The 16949-nt window shown below is 36.6% G+C and overlaps 2 protein-coding genes across 2 annotated transcripts; both read right to left on the bottom strand.

Annotated features, from left to right (window-relative positions):
- Positions 1-1666: 1666 nt before the first annotated feature.
- Positions 1667-10601, bottom strand: LOC108808963 (clathrin heavy chain 1-like). The gene is made up of 30 exons (XM_056989439.1): positions 10333-10601; positions 9789-9993; positions 9215-9303; positions 9040-9118; positions 8835-8962; positions 8636-8734; positions 8445-8553; positions 8255-8334; positions 7944-8171; positions 7792-7857; positions 7544-7660; positions 7248-7445; positions 7057-7173; positions 6900-6959; positions 6694-6780; positions 6529-6612; positions 6308-6442; positions 6150-6212; positions 5966-6070; positions 5778-5890; positions 5436-5688; positions 5216-5352; positions 4860-5138; positions 3774-4776; positions 3202-3687; positions 2943-3113; positions 2664-2849; positions 2454-2576; positions 2246-2356; positions 1667-2155 (listed from the first exon to the last, which is right to left on the bottom strand). Exons 1-30 carry the CDS (start codon positions 10375-10377, stop codon positions 1988-1990), a joined length of 5124 nt encoding a protein of 1707 aa, XP_056845419.1. The 5' UTR covers positions 10378-10601; the 3' UTR covers positions 1667-1987.
- Positions 10602-12908: 2307 nt separating this feature from the next.
- Positions 12909-16542, bottom strand: LOC130496860 (uncharacterized). The gene is made up of 2 exons (XM_056989442.1): positions 15675-16542; positions 12909-13313 (listed from the first exon to the last, which is right to left on the bottom strand). Exons 1-2 carry the CDS (start codon positions 16473-16475, stop codon positions 12990-12992), a joined length of 1125 nt encoding a protein of 374 aa, XP_056845422.1. The 5' UTR covers positions 16476-16542; the 3' UTR covers positions 12909-12989.
- Positions 16543-16949: the final 407 nt, after the last annotated feature.

Genomic DNA, 16949 nt, shown 5'->3' with positions numbered 1-16949 from the left:
AAAAAGTGTACGGTTCGTTCAATAAAAAAATACATATATCCATTTCACGCCACTCTAGTGCTAAAAATAAATAAATAACTGGTGTTTTATATAGGTAATATTTTCTTGTAACCATAATCACTGAGCATTTTCAACCTCATTTTATTTTTCACTTTAAAATAGAATCTAAAGTAAAAATATTCTAACGTTATTCTATTTTCATTATTTTATTTTTCATTATAAAATAAAATATCATTAAATCAACAACTAACTCTATTGTAGAGTTATTTTATTATAGATTTATTCCAGAGAAAAGAAAATACAATAAACCATTGGAAATGGTATTAGAACATTAGCCTAGTTAGTCTCTAAACACTAATTTTACTCTACTATTATTTACTCTATTTATAGAACAACTTATTATTTTGTTTTCATCACTTTATTTTTGACTCTAAAATGAAATATTATTGGATCAACAACCAATTCTATTATAGAAATATTTTTTTCGAAAATAGAGTAGATCATTGGATGATAATTTGCTTTTTTATTAAAATTAAATCTTTAAAATTCTATTGTACCACTAAAATAAAGACAAGTTGTAGAGTTTGTCTCTTTATAAAGCAACGATTCTTTATAATTTTATCTATTCTCTCCTACTTTTAATGTTTATTATTTTTTTTTTTGAACGTCTGGATCGATTATTATCGATTAATTATGCTATTCGATTATTATCGATTAATTATGCTATTACAATGATGAGAATATTACAAAGACGATTATACAGCCGACAATTCTACCATCTTGTGAGAATACACGCCTGACTGCACCTCTCCGAGCCGTCCTATGAGATCCATGTTCGATGGTACGCCTTGCACCAAGCTGAAGATCTCCTGTAATCCATTTCTCCATAAGCTGCATAATTTGGTATTTTCTGGGGTTTGAACCCCAAACCTCCGGGTGTAGAAGCATTACATGAACCCTTAGTCAAACCATTGGACCAAGGGGGCTTCCACTAATGTTTATTATTAAAAACTAATATATTGGTTGAGAATCATGGAAAAATATCCCCACTAAAGATGCCCTTACCAATACCATACTTCGAAAAAATGCCGGGAGCTTCGTTTGTCTTAGAATACGTGCCAGTTGTTTAATGAATACGTGCCAGTTGTTTAATGCAACATGTTTTATAATACTATATAGTTGTCGTTGGTGACTTCTGACGTGAATTAAACCAATCCAAAAGTTCATCCTACCAATCTACCTAACTGCATATATTAAAAGGAAGGCAAATTGTTGAGAACTGCAATCATGTACCGCTTTGATAACGCGAGTAGCCTGGGATATAATATCAGGAAGAAAAAATATAGTCATAAATCACTGCTGATAAGTTTTATAGGGAGAAGAAGATTAAAATCAAGAGTTAGCCACGATATCATATAGGCTAAGTTGCATATGTTTTCATGATCAAACAGTTAGGTTCATAGTTCGGGATAAAAATACAGACGTAAAATAGATCAAAAATAATGGAGGACACCTAATTCAGACAGCTTGTGCTGCATTAATGATTCTGGATCTAGCTTGTGATGCACGAAAAAAAAACAAGCCAGTAAGAAGAGAAAGTTAACCAAAACAAAACAAAACAAAATTAATTCATAAAACTTAAAAAAAGGCTATAAAATATCGGAAATTATAAGTGAAAAATATTAAGCTGAAAAGAAAGAACAACTCATGAGAGAAACATCGAAGTAATGACAAGTAGACTAGTTAGGAGTTAACATCTCTCTCCGCTCAAAAGAAAAATAGTAACATGGCCTTCAACCAAAAATGACTCACCTAAAATACCCCTCAAAAGAAATATTACAAACGAAAGTACGAGTTTATTATCCACACATACACCTATAAAATCAAACAAGGAAAACATTCCGACAAATACCACCACGGTAGAGATTGCGCGCGCGACTATGAGTTCTCGATGACTTTGAATGGATGGCTTTTGCTTTCGACAGGCTTAGTAGCCGCCCATCGGAGGCATTCCATAGGGTGGCATTGGAGGCATTCCTGGCATTCCTCCCATCGGTGGTGGCGGACCATAACCCCCTCCCATCCCTGGACCTCCTCCCATTCCTGGCATCGGTGGTGCAGGTAGAGCCAGAGGCAATAGTTGCGCGTACATGTTCTGTTTTCATAACAAAATCAAAGATGTGTAAGTAAGTGTGTTTTTCGATTTTTCTTTTTACAACTTTCGGATGATGTGCAAGTGTAGTACCTGTTGGGACATGACCTCCTTCTCTTCCTGCTCTTTGGCCTTCACTTCTTTCTGTGCTTCTAGCTTGTCCTTTATTAGCTCGTCCACTTTGCCAGAGTACTCTCGGATAAACTGCCATTAATAAAAACAGGGAGAAAGAGATTTGATCATATATCGAGTCTACATAGTTCCTATCTCGTTTGAGTGATTTGGAGGATAAATTAATCACCTGAAGGAGATACGGGAAGGCAAAGTCGATCATATTGTTGATCCAAGCAAGTTCTAGAGCAACATCTGGTCTGATTAAGTCATAACACACAAATAGACATGTGGCAAAGCATTCCTTCTTCCCCTGTACAATAAATAAAGGATTGTTAATTTGATCCTCTGTTTTAGTAAAAAGCTAGCTTTTGATGTTAATCGTGCTTGAAAAACATACCTGTTCAATGAAGTAAACGAGAAGTTGTTCCGCAAGGTCGTGGTCGCCGGATTGTGAAGCAGTTTCCATACAGTCCTTGTACATGTTATCTTTCTTCGACAACGCAATTGATTGCTTCCATCTACCTGCTTTCTTGTAGATATACGCAGCGACACGTCTCATCTCTACAAGCTCGTGTTTCTCAATCTGTTCGCGCCATTCACCGTGAAGATTAATTAGAAATGCTATGAGGGGAGATGTAAAACGTACACTCGATATAGATAGATTTAAAGTGTTTACCTTCTGAGCAAGGCCTATCTGGTCAAAGCTGTCATGCAAATCGATAGACTCGCGTAACCTGTCATAGTCTTCTTCTTCCACGTATATCTCATTCAGAGCTTCATTTACAGCAGAGACATTGTTGCTCTGAACTGCAACCATGTAGGGCTTGATAAGACGCAACTGACCAGCCTGAGATCAGAAAGCAATCAATCATATTATTAAGCCACTGCTGATATGATTTAAAGTGCAAAAACAAAATCAAGGATCAGCCTCGAACCTTGCGCATAATGTCAACGACACGTGTGTGATCTAACCGCAGAGCAAGCACATTGAGAAGATCGTTAATGATATCAGGGTGCTCTTGCAAGTAGAAGTGAACGGCCTTGTAGTAAAGCTCAACATTCGCAACCTTGGCGACAATGTCTTTGAACTGCATGTGCTCCCATGCTTCAGGAGAGTGGTTCATGACAGTGGTAGCAGCATTATCAAACTCATCATACTGAATGTAAAGATAAGTAAGTTCCTGCCAATGCTGTTGTTCATCACAGGCCCGTATAAGCTTGGGAATATTGAGGCGAGTCGAGAACAACTTGATGTGTTCCATAAGCTTCTCATAACGATATCTGGCGTACAATACACCCAACTCGGTGAAGATCCCCATGTGAGCCCGTTCTAGACCAAGTCCACTCTCCATAAGTGAGATTAATTCACTGAAGCATCCTCTGTTCTGGTAGAACTCGCTGACTTCTTCCAGGTCGTCCACCTATTAGAGAACAAAAAGATTACCCGTGAGAAAATAATATAAAGTAAAATGGAAAAAACTTTCACCAAGATAAGGCAATTATTCACCTGTATAATAACGTTAAGTCCACATATTTGAGCCAACCGGAACTCCTCTGCATCAACACAAGCAAAGCAGACTTCCTTCCATGTCTTTGCACTGTTTGCTTTCCTTGCAGCATCAACAGCACCTTGGAACTGCTGCAACTTCACAAGTGTGACGGCTAACTTGGCCCAGTTTGAAATGAAAGCATAGATTATTTTTGCAGCCTCATACAGAGCTTCGTCGTACAGGCGATCACCGACAGTTTGTAGGTTAGCAACGTTTGGCATCAGAATAAACTCTTCAATCTCACCTAGCCTATCAATCTTTGCATAAGCATAGATGAGCTCACTATCAACCTTGGGTTCTTTCACCTTCTGTCTAACCATAAGAAGGTATCTGACCAAGTCATCATAGACATTAGCCTCTTCAGTAGCACGTATGACCTCCAAGAAATGAGTGGCATCCTCAGCACGGATAAATGACTCAATTGCATCACTGACTAGTCCATCTCTGAGCTGAGCCTTAGCGACTTGGCTCCAAACAGAATCCTCTTCAACCCGGAAAGCAAACTCAACAGCCCGCTCAATGCTTCTGACGTTATCCAACAATACGTTGACAGCTTGAACATTTAAGTTAAACTTCTTAAAAATAGCAAATGCTTCCTCATATAATTGGGCATCAACTGCCACTTCTCCAACAGCCGGACCATCAAAATTATCCAGCCTGTTAATGTAATCCATAACTCTAGACGGATCTGCCTTGATGGCTGTCAGTATAAGTAGATTTTGCAGATTGAAGTTTCCACTGAAGGCAGAATTTTGAAGCACAATCTTTTCAAGAAGCTCAATCAGCTCATGTGGTAGATCAGCAGTCATGAATGCTTTAACAGCTGCAGAGACTTGCTCTGGGCTCTTGCTTTCGGGTAAAGCAGTAGACACAACTTGGTCAATAAGTTGTCTTCTATATTCATTTTCTTCCATAAGAACCTTGTCCCAGAGGTCACCATCCATCCTCTCCACTACGTATCTGCAGTTGGAAATCCGTGCATAAGTAAACTACAGAGGAGTCACTGTGAAATAAGTAAAAATTTTGGCTAGAAGTAATCAAACCTGGCTTGTAACTTGAACAAAGAGTTTTTGTTGGTGACATTGATGAGTTCTTCATCACATTGTCCTCTTCTGTATGCCACAACAGCCAGGGTGGGATCACGTTTCTCGCAGTACTTACCCACAACCTTAGAGTCATAGTAGGGGTTGGTGGTCAGGAAATGCTCAGGGTTGTTGTTGCTGTCTATGATAATTTTACCCAAGGCATTGTGGACATGTGTATCTTGGCTTCCCTCGCTAACTAGATGCTCCAAGAACTGAGTAAGGAGACGAAGTCGATTTCTGAAAAAAAAAAAAATTAGATCTTTAATAACAAAGAGCAATATGAAAGAAACCAAGATGACTAAAAAGATTCATACCTCTTCTCACATTCCTCAACAAGGGGTTCGACTGGAAGCAATGAACGAACAGAGAGAATGAGGCCTTTTATAAAATCTTCAGGGCATTCATCATCAAGCAACTGCCCCACAACTAAGGGAGCATTCCCAGGGTTGACCTACAAAAGCAATCACCTTATAATTATTTAATGTATAAATCCAAACTTCCAGACACTAAGAGTAGCCCCAAGAAACTCCATACCTTCTGAACGTAACCTTCAATGTAGCGAAGCATGTTGTTTGTGTAAAGGTAATGAGTAAGATCAGGCACAAAGCTGAAACGGTCGCAGACATTTATCAAGGGTCGGGCATCAGGAAGCTTAGCTTCCATCAAAAAGTTTTTCGTCTTTTCAGCATCATAAAAGTTAGACTCTCTGGTGACACGCTCAACCTCCTTTATTTGACCAGTCTTGGCAGCTGCTTCAATGTACTTGAAGTGAATCTCAGGATCCTCACTATCGCACCAAAGGAAATATTGTTTATAATGAGAATACAGAGACAAAGAATGTGCTTATTACAGAAATAATAGTATCTGATACATCACCTCATACTCAAATATGAACCTAGGAAAAAGTATAGCCCTTCATACGACTTGAACTGTTCAAATAGTTTAATGCATGCATCAACACCAAGCTGTTCACAGTACTCCTTGCAAGCCTGCAATGATATTGACACGTCAGTGTCACGTTAAAAAATAAAAAAATTCATATCATACCACAACACAGTACTTACCTGAACGATTATCTGAAGGTTTCCTCTCAGGTTGACCAGCAGAAGATCCTTCATGCACTCCATAGCCCACTCGCTAGAAAGAGTACCGAAAAACTCGACAAGAGCCTGCATATTGAGCAGAGAGATATTCAGCAACTAGACCATTCACGAGTTTAGCAACTAAAATTAAGTTCAAAAGTATTACCTGCGGCTCAATAGCATGTGTGTTCACAATTACACGTTTGATATCAGGCAACTCTGAGTAATGCTGCACAGTGCAAAAAGGAAGAAGTTAGAGATTAAAAGGAAGAAAAAAAAATACATCTCTTAGGCCAACAAAAAGAGTAAACATTGAGCAACAACCTTTAAGGATTGGATATACAGTCCAGCCTTTTCACAAAGCTGAGCAACACGAGGGCGGTCATAGTGGCTGAACATCCCATTTGCTAAAATAGCATCAGCCACATTGGGAAAGGTTACCAAATTGATCTCCAGAACCTGAGTTGAAAGTGGAGTACAAGGTCTAAGAAAGGAAGATGAATAGTGAAAGCACAGACAAACGCAAGGTGGAAACTATTTTCAACCTTAGTTTGCAGAAAAGCATGCTCAGGTAAATTTGGCTTGAGAACATCAAGAAGGAAAGCAGTCGCTTCACGGATCAGATTTCTCTGTATATGCATTAGTAAATTAGCACATGATAATTCTCCTGTATTGAACTGTGAATATTGTTGTATACACTATTTACCGACCTGAAGGAAAAGATCAGTTATGGTGTTGTAGTCAACTGGACAACCTCCTTCCATTTGGGACATCATCAAAGCGAAATTTACTGCTCCCTGCATAATAAACAACAACAGGTTAATATTAATCAATAAAAGTTACTGGATTCGTGACTCTCCTTTTGATATGCAGCAAGCATATGTCGCAAGTATCAAAAAAAATGCACCAAACTAACCTGAGGATCCGTACGGAGTATTGTTTGCAGAAGAAACATGTAATCAGGTGCGTATCCAACCTAAAGTCACAATATGAAAAAATGGTACGTCGTTAGCACATTTAACTTCCGGGTAACCATAACAGGGAAGGGGCAAACTTTTAAACTTATTGTCTACCTGCTTTGAGTAAATCAGTATTTTGTCAAACTCCCTTCGCTCTGCAAAAGCTGCTACAACTTTTGGAGTAGCTCGAGCTTTGATGTATATTTTCAGAGCAAGGTCATTATCCACGGTCTGGAACAGAAAAAAATATGGTTACAACATGCTAAAGGATGCATTAAAAGGACAATGGTCAATTTTATAATTACCTTGACAAGGTCTCCAAGTTCTTCGCTGCATTCTAACTTATCCTCTGCCAACCAGTTTTCCAAAAGGTTCTTCTTGTTTTGATTCACAACAAGCCGGGATAGTTCCAAAGACTCATATGAATTGAGCTTCCCTCTAGTCAAAAGGGTCCCAAAATACTGTAACAAGGGAGGAGTTTGCCCTGCTTGTACAGGAACGCTCTGCAAAATTGAATAGTGCGATGTTATAGTTTTAGATAGTTACATCTAGCACATAGCATGTTTGCAGAGGATTACTTGCTTGAATATGGAACAAATACCTGGAATTTAGCCACAGTATCAGGTGTCCGTAGAATCCCCTGAGGAGATTCAGCAGCAAGTTCAGCAGCCTCCTTGTACTTTGTTTGAGCAAATAACTCTTGGAACCGCTGGACAACCTGCGACATCCAAACTGAATATAAGAAATTGCACACCAACTAATGACTCTCCTATTCGTCCAGCTGGGTTCGTTAACTATAACTACTTCAGCAGGAGAACAGATCCACGCATCTGAACCAAGGTAACGTACCAGATTTTCCGCACCAGGGAGGTTTCCTCTTTTAGCCAGATTGACAGCAAGTTCCAAATTGTTCAACTGTTATACAAAAGCATAGAGTTATTAAAATATCATGTTGAAATAGATAGATTGTATCGAGTAGAATTAAAAAAGGTTATACATACTTGGCCGCTAATAAACGGTATTATCGTAGCCTCGTTTACTGTAGCCAAAAGAACTTGTCCTCGCCTATTAATGGCATAGAAACCCCCAAGGGAAGAAGCTTCAGAAGTCAAGAAAATTGGGTCTGGACTTATCCGATTTCTGTAGATAGCAGAAGCCGTCTCTAGATCGTATACAAACAACAGTCCAAGCTTGGTGATGACATATATCAAGTTAAATTTGTTGGACACCTGTTGGAAAAGGAGAAAAGGGTGTCATGAAATTTTCACCAGAAACTAAGAAAGTTAACTGAACCTCTAATGCAACTACAAACCTGCATAGCTACAGGAAAATCATCGGCAAAATCTGGGGGGAAGAAGAGATCTGCCTGCTTCTTTGAAAATGATGGTTTCCCTGCCAGGAAATAAATTGCCCAACTTTAGACATCACAATATCACCAACTAAATATTGTCGCCAAAGATGCTGAATAACCATGGAGATATCGAGCAGTTGAGGAAGCTAACCTGGTTGTGCACCAAGCTCAATGACATGCAACTTTGATGTTATCTGTCCAGCATTAAAGCTCTTGCTTGCAAAGGATATAAGAATAGAAGGATTCTCATTCCCAGGGACCTATCGTTAATGATTTCGCTTGTCATACTACAGTTCAAGATTATACCACGTAATGAACTCACAAAGGAATCAGATAGTATACCTTAAACTGAGCAAATGAAGCAGCATGTGCTTCAAGGGCCTGGCTCCGCTGTTGGTCCACGGAAAATAGCTGCATATTTCCTTTTACCAATTGTGGTCTCTACAGAAGATAACAGTAATAAAGAGCCAGTCAAAGATATATACAACGGCTGCTATTGTGATGTCTTCATTCGACCTATTACGTAGCGCAGTAAACCTACCTCAGGAGAGCCAGGGGCAATTCCAATCAAGACTAACCACTTCTCATTAGGAGAGCACTTATAGTTAATAATTTGGTTATTTGCCAAATTGGCCGTTCTATCAAACATCTTAACTGGCTCAGAATCACCTGGAAATATCGTAGCAGAATGAGAAACAACATATACATGATATCAAGAAGATGATAGGAAGTTAAAGATACAAAACCTTCAATCGACCAATGATACACGGAAGTTTGTGTGACCAGCCCCAACATCTTTGGTGTAATCCATTTCCAAAAAGCAACCTACAAAACACGGGTGGTTAATATCCAAAATAAAATTCTGACCAGTAAAATCAGACTCTGAAAAAGTGTACAACAAAATTTAGTTCCGATGTTCACCTGCTCAGGCATCTGATGTGATTTCAACTTTGCTTTAGCTTCGATGTTAAAGATCTGTAAATGATCCTGAGTGGTTCCTGGAACTTGAGCTATATACAAATTAAAGAAACAAGTTGAGCAACGAAGGAAGAAGTAAGTAATAGACAATGTAAGGAAACATTCACTACACACCACAACACAACCACAAGAGATATAACACATGTTAGGAAACATAGAACTCGAAACCGATATCTGTGGTAAACATACTATATTACCCAAGTTTTGAAACATATGACTGTGGTTACTTTTCCATACTGAATTAGTATAGCAGGTTTTCACAAAAATGATGCATCAGAACGGGCAAGTATTCATTCAAACTTATGAATCACGTGGGATTGTGGTTTTATCTGATATGAATTAAAGTTAAGAGCAAGATAAAAAAAAAGAAGCATCCAATCCGTAGTAGATAGCAAATATTGTTAACAGAACGAAGTAGGAGTCATCATCAATGATAGTTCAAGAAAAAACTTCAAAAGTTACTATTCTAGGTGCACTATTTTAGAAATAGAAGGAAACAGGCAGACAAATAAAATACCTTTCAAGGCAAGGATCCTGGAGTTTGGGTTCATAAGAGCAGAATCCGCAGTAATGGGCCTCCTCAGAGGCTGCATAGGCATGTTCATATCTATAATCACGACGCTGTTCTGCGGCGCAGTCTCTCGCACACAAATGTACTTGTCAGACTCCATAGTAACGTTTGTAAACGTGATGAATTGCTGGTTGATCCCAATGCTCGGAAGCTGTTTAAAAATTTCAAAAAAACAAAGCGTCATCTCGCATAGTTCATGGACTTAGTTAAGAGATCCGAGTGAATCAGCACATTGGACTACACAAAAAACTTTCAAATCGGGACTCGATACATTGAGGTAACACAGATCTGAGCTTATGTTAAGAGATCAATTCAGAAAAATTGACTGTTACGGCAACGATCGAGCAGAATTCAAAATAGAATCAATCATAGAACAGTCTGAGCAGAACCAGCTATACAAACATGCTAATCGTCTAAAATCTAGCTCGATTCCAAGAGATGTGCATAAGTTTCTATAAATGGAGACCGGAGAGAGAGAGAGAGAGCTCACCGTTAGGACCTCCTTCATGGTGATTGGGGCGTTTGCTGCCGCCATGATTGACCTCAGATCGCGGCAATAGAATCAGATCCAAGGCCGGGACGAAACGAGACCGTTAACGGCCAGGAGAGAGAGAGGAGCGATGCGGGAGGAGATTTGAAATCGATGTGTCAGATCTGAGGAGGCAAGTGAACGAGAAAGGTGTGGAAGGAGAGAGAGGAGATATAATACTTTTTATTTTAGCCTTTTGGTAGTGAGAAATGTGACGAACAGCGAACCAATCTAGTCACTCGTCGAATATAAGGGGAGAACCAGAGGAGACGACGTGCTGTTTTTGCAAATTACACGGGTCGGATCGGGTCGAGTTTGATTCGAGTGTAGTAATGGGTCGGGTTTTTGTCGCAGAATATTAGGCATGGACATTTTAACCTGGATCCCAAGATCCGACCTGGAACCGACCCGAAAATACCCGAACCTGGAACCGATCCGAAAGTTTATAAGTACCTGTTGGTTCCAAAATATTTCTACCCGAATAGACCCGGATCCGAAAAGAACCGACTCGAATAGACCCGGACCCGAAAAAACCGACCCGAATAAACCCGATCCGACAAGAACCGATTTATACCAGACTTAAAAACATGAATATTAAAAATTAGGTTTTGTTATGTTCTATTTTCTATATTTTATTTTTACGATTTAGTTGAATTATTTTTTGTTAATAATTTTTGTTATTATTTTTAAAGTAATATGAAGTTTTAAATATACAATTTAGAATTCAAATTTTTGTTTTTTTAATTTTTAGTAGTTTATTTTAAGTTATTTTGAAAAGCTTTTGATATATATGACAGATTTTAACTAAATTTGATGAAATTTGTGTAGTTATTTTGTTTGTTTAGATCCTAAATACCCGAACCTGATACGGATCCGAAAAATTATGGGTATTTAACAAGTATTTTAGTTATAGATCCGAACCGACCTGGATCCGAAAAGATCCAAACCTGAACGCGGACCAAAATTTTAAAAATACATGTTGGGTCCAAATATTTAGGACCCGAAAGAACCTGGATCCGAAAGGAACCGATCCGAACCCGACCCAAAGACCCGAATGTCCAGGCCTACATAATATAATGCCTTGTGGAATTTTACTCGGATGTTTTGATTTTAGGGCCGACAATATAAAGGGAAGATATATACTCCCTGTTTCAGTTTAACTGTCAGTTGTAGAATAAGAATTTTCTTTTTAAGTATGTGTTGTTTTAAATTTTAATAGTATAAAATTTATTAATCAGGTGTATTGATAATGATGTTTTTATTAGAAAAATATGTAAAATTAAATGTTTTTTTAATTTGTGTGTATAAATTTGAAACAATAATTAAAATGACACAAAATAATGGTTTGTGGGTTATTCTTTTAGCTAAACCTATGTATGGGCATTTTTAAATCAAACTCAAAATCTGAACCAAACAGAAAAGAAAAAGCCTAAAGTCTATAAAGTATATCCAAACGGAACCTAAGGGCTAAGCATTTTCGAATTATAACCTCAATCAAAATTAGAAGTAAGATGTGAAAATATATGATTAGTTAAATCTGTTAATTTTGTATATATGTTAAAGTAGTTTAGATATTTAAAAGTATTTTGGAGATTTGTAGTTTGTTTGTTTGTTTTTTGTTTCGAATACCTTTTAGTTAGTTTAATTAGTTTTTAATTAGATTATTGAATATTAATATATTTTGAGTATTTTTGGATCAATTTTATTAAGTTTTTTTAGATTTTTGGATGATTTAGTATATTGATTTTGATCCGAATTCAAAAAGGTTGAAGTGAAATATAAATGGAACTTAAAAACATAGTAGTGTAAATTTGAAAATCTGATTCAACCAAACTAAATCTGAACAAAACACCAAACGCCCATGCCTAACTAAACCAGTTCAATCTTTTGGCACGTAACCACACAAGGCAGTATCTCAACCTTCAGTCCTTCACATTCCAGGTAAGTATAACCAATCAATAATATGTTACTAATCACAGATTAGAAATACGGGAGGAGTTAACCGAAATAAACAGGAATGTGAATATTTGCATGAGCATGTAGGGGAACCGAGTATGGAGTGGATTTGAAGCTTGGTAGATAGACATATAAAGTGATGGAGTCGTGGAAAGAATTGGTAAAACATTATTTTCAATACTTTACATTTCAGTATTCACATGTACACTACTATAACCACCCATAAGTGAACCCAATGCACTAGCACGAGGTTCCACAGGTATGGTTTTAATTAGTTTAATGCCTCTTTATGCTTTCATGACCAGCTAACAAAAGTATCAAGAGGCCACAATATCATGTTCAATTCCCTTTAACTCGAAATACCTTAAGCCATCCTCAACATACTAAATCAGACATGATCTCCAAATTCTTCAAGACATTCTAACTTATCCTCTTCCGACAAGTTTTCCAAAATAGTTCCAGTGTCTAATTTTCACGTCATTGTTTTGTTTGGCTTAAATTTGATCATCGAGGCATTGTTGTAATCAAAACGTTCGGTAATTTTTTTTTTTTAAAAAAATCACTCATATTTTATGGAATAATAGAAGTAACAAGAAGACTTGGACCTAGTCCCATTCCAATCCAGGTAATAAACAAATTAAACAACAATTCTTAAGAACATTCTAAGGTTTGATTCTGTATCTGACAAGTGGATCCTTGAAGAAGAGACGCTCATGGTATACTCTCCATGCATAATCCTCAAAACAAAAAGACTTAAATGCTCTTCCCTCATTGCATCTCGATCCTTCTTCCTCCTCCTCTGCGTTCTCTTCTTCTTCTTCTTCTTCTTTGTCGCCGTCCTTTATATCTTTCAAAGGGGAAACAATAGAGTCCATGGGAAATGTAAGCATCAATGTCATTGTTACACACTTCCTTGGATCATCAAGTTGTCCCGAGCACACCACCGGCCGATATCTCACTCGCTTGAGCTCTCCATTTCTCCAAACCTACAAATTTGAAATTGTTTTGTAGCAGGTTTAAAGTTAAAACTAGCTAGACTATATATATCATTCACAGAAAGCTTCGGACCATAAAGTCTCATATATAGTCCATTGATATCAAGAATCACATGATCAAACTCAAACTTGGTATGTCTTCCCTAAAAGTTTCACGCGTTCAACCAGTTGAGTTACAAACTTCAACGTATAAATTGAGCTTTATAGTTAACATAGAAATAAAAAAATCATTTTCACAGTAGTATTTAATTTTAAAATTTCCAAAAAGTTAAAAAATGAGAAACTGCTAAGCTTTATAGGAAAATTGTCGATTTTTTTTAAGATAACTAATGCAATATAGGGAAATGAATGTGGTTTTTTCAAAAATGGATAATTTTCAGATTCATATTCTCTTTCCCAAAGCCATTAAAAATCTGCCACAAATGAAAACACATTCCCATATAATCCAATAAAAACCCCGTAAATCTCGCCCGTTCCTGCTCCACAATTATTTGCTGTTGTCAACAGTCTCAGTATGGGAAATGTCAAAATTTCTCACTCTTTTTTTATCAATGCGTGGAAAACATTTATTTTGAAAATGACATGCATCTATCTTATTAAAGCTGAAGTACAATTTCGGTGTGTTTGGATACTTGGATAAGAGTTTAAAAAGGAAGTTTGTTTGGAAACACGGATAACAATATTAAATGAGAATTGTTTGGAAAAAGGAATAGCAATATATTTACTTCTTTTTATTTACACATTTAGTCATTGCATTAATAAAAAATTAGGTATTTCCTTTTTGTAATTTTTTTTATTTACAGATTTTACCACTACATTTAAAATCAATTGAAAATAATTAATTATAATTCCAAACTTATCTAAACAAATTGATGTCTCCATATATTGATCATTATTAATATGTAAAATTACTATTAAAAAAATATTTCACTTATTTTAACCAAACACATAGAAATATATATATTTTTTTTTACAAAATCAGTTAGGCATAAACATTCGGATACCCATTTAGGTACGAGTCGTTTCTTTCGGGTATAGTTTTTTTGGGTTTTGAAATTTCTTTTTAGTACTTCTTTTTTGTGTTTTCTTTATTTATAGATTCTACCATTGCATTTAAAATTAATTTAAATTAATTAATTAAAATTTCAAAATTATCTAAACAAATCGATATTCATATATTGATCATTATTAATATTGTAAAAATATTAGTAAATAAAAATTTATATTTAACTTCATTTATCCAAACACATAAAAATATTTTCTATTTGTTTACAAAATCAGTTAGGCATATACATTCATGTATCCATTTAGGTACGGGTCGTTTCTTTCGGGTATATATTTTGGGTTTTGATATTTCTTTTTAGGTACTTCCTTTTTGTATTTTTTTTATTTACAGATTATACCACTGCATTTCAAATCAATTAAAATTCATTAATTACAATTCCAAAACTTACTGAAACAAATCGATATTCATATATTGATCATTATTAATATTTTACAAATATTACTGGATAAAATTTTATATTTCACTTAATTTAGCCAAACACATAAAATATTTTTTATTTGTTTACGGAATCCGTTAGAAATAAATATTTGGGTACCCATTTAGGTACTGGTCAATTTTTTCGGGTATAGATTTTTTTGGTTTTGATATTAGGCCATGTTTGGATATAGATTTATGTGTGATTTTCAAATTGAATCCCCCGGGTCTGTATGAATTTTGTTCTAATGTATAGGAAACTAAAAATGTTCAAATAACAAAAGTATTTGAAAATGATTTATATTTGAACAAAATATAATGGCTGCACATAACAAAATATTAATATAAAAGTACTGTATACTTGCATTCAAAATCAATTTTTTTAACAACAAACTACACAAATATGTTTATTTGTATAAAAAATTAAAATACAATAATTTAATTAATATAGAAATATGTCACATTGTTTAAACAAAATATCAATATTAAAGTATTATACATTTGCGTTCTAAAATTATTTATTTTAGTAACAAGCCAAATAAATATATTTATTAGAGAGGGAATAAAACAAAGCCAAAAACACATAGTTTACGAGAAAGACTCTATATGTCGAACTTATTATAAAGAATATTTTACTAAAATAAATACATTCAATAAATACAAACAAATAATATATTTTATAAAAGTGAAAATAATACCCGCCCTTTCAAGGGCGGGTCAAAATCTAGTGTGTATTAAGAATGATCACATAAAATAATTCGAAGCAGCCATAAAGTCCCCTACCATCACAAAGATGATAATGCGATAATTAAACTGATTAAAAATTTGCTGACCACTTAGTTACGATCATTAAAAAAGAGGGATAGACTAACCTGAGCAATGTCACCTAGAGTCACAAGAACCGAGTCAACTCGGGGAGATACGGACACCCAACCAGACTCGGACAGCAAACCATACTTCTGTTCCCTTATCTGGTACTGTAAACAGACAACAAATGGATAAAACCCGTTGGTTATCGCCGGTTTATCATCCGGAATATCTTGGTTAAGCCACATCAGGGTACTAAACCGGGTGGCGTCATCTCCAAACGGGTTCTTGAACCCGAATGCGCTCGCCAGCATCTCTACCGTCTTCAGCCCAACTTTCTCGAGACTCCGAGTGAACTCGCACAGTGAGCTTAGCTTCAACTCGCCCGACTCGGTTGTACAGTCCGCGTCTAAGCAAAACGACGGCGTTTCAGCGTCGGCTTCGTAGCCAAGTGGCCAGTTTCTTGGAAACGTCGTTTCCTTCTCTTCCTCGCTTAGCTCTAAGAGCGAGAGAGCTTCAGACTCGGCGGCTTCAGCGAGTTCAGAAGGGATAGTAGTATCCGAGTCAGCGAGCTGGAAATAGCCGAACTCTGTAGCGGCGGAGATTAGATCGTGGCGGCTCTCGGTGGAGAAAGTTACCGTCGGCAGAGATGCAGCGGTGGAGGATAGGACGGAGGAGCGGCGGGTGGGGAGTGAGAGGTTAGGAGGCAGACGGTTGAAGAGGCGGGAGAGAGCGTCGGCAGCTGTCTCCGACTTGGTGGTGGTGTTGGGATGTGCGCATGATGGAGTTGGTGGAGGCGCCGCCGTGGCTCCACCGTTGATGTTTGGAAGCTGGTGGTGGTTCAGGTGGGCCGAAGAGGAAGCCATCTTTAGAGATCGATGGGACGTTGAAAGAGAGGCAACTTTTATATGATAATGCAAGTGACTACAAAGAGAAAGAGTATTTGTCAAAACATATGTATAATGTATACCTTGCGTGTACGCATGGAGTATATAAGTCTTCACTCACACGTGTAGGATTGTGTTTAACCTAATTTTCTAGATTGATTTTAACGTAAGAAATAGAAGTATAGTATGTCGAACATATTTGGTGTACTAATATATTCATATATATTGTTACAAACACACATCCTTTTGTTACTACTTTGTGGTATCGTTAAATCATACGTAATGAAAATCAGAATTTATCTGATAAAACTAATCAACTGATGTATTTAATAAACATGAAGATCAAAATTATGTTTTGGTGAGACAACTCTATGTATCGTGTAACTCAACTGATGTATTTATTTAATATGGAAAGCAGAATTTATCTGATAAAACTAATGAATTAACCAGACA

This window comes from Raphanus sativus, chromosome 6, assembly GCF_000801105.2.
Source record: "Raphanus sativus cultivar WK10039 chromosome 6, ASM80110v3, whole genome shotgun sequence".
Taxonomy (NCBI): Eukaryota; Viridiplantae; Streptophyta; class Magnoliopsida; order Brassicales; family Brassicaceae; genus Raphanus; species Raphanus sativus.
Note: the sequence above shows the minus strand (reverse complement) of the source record. Positions and strands in the feature narration are given on the sequence as shown.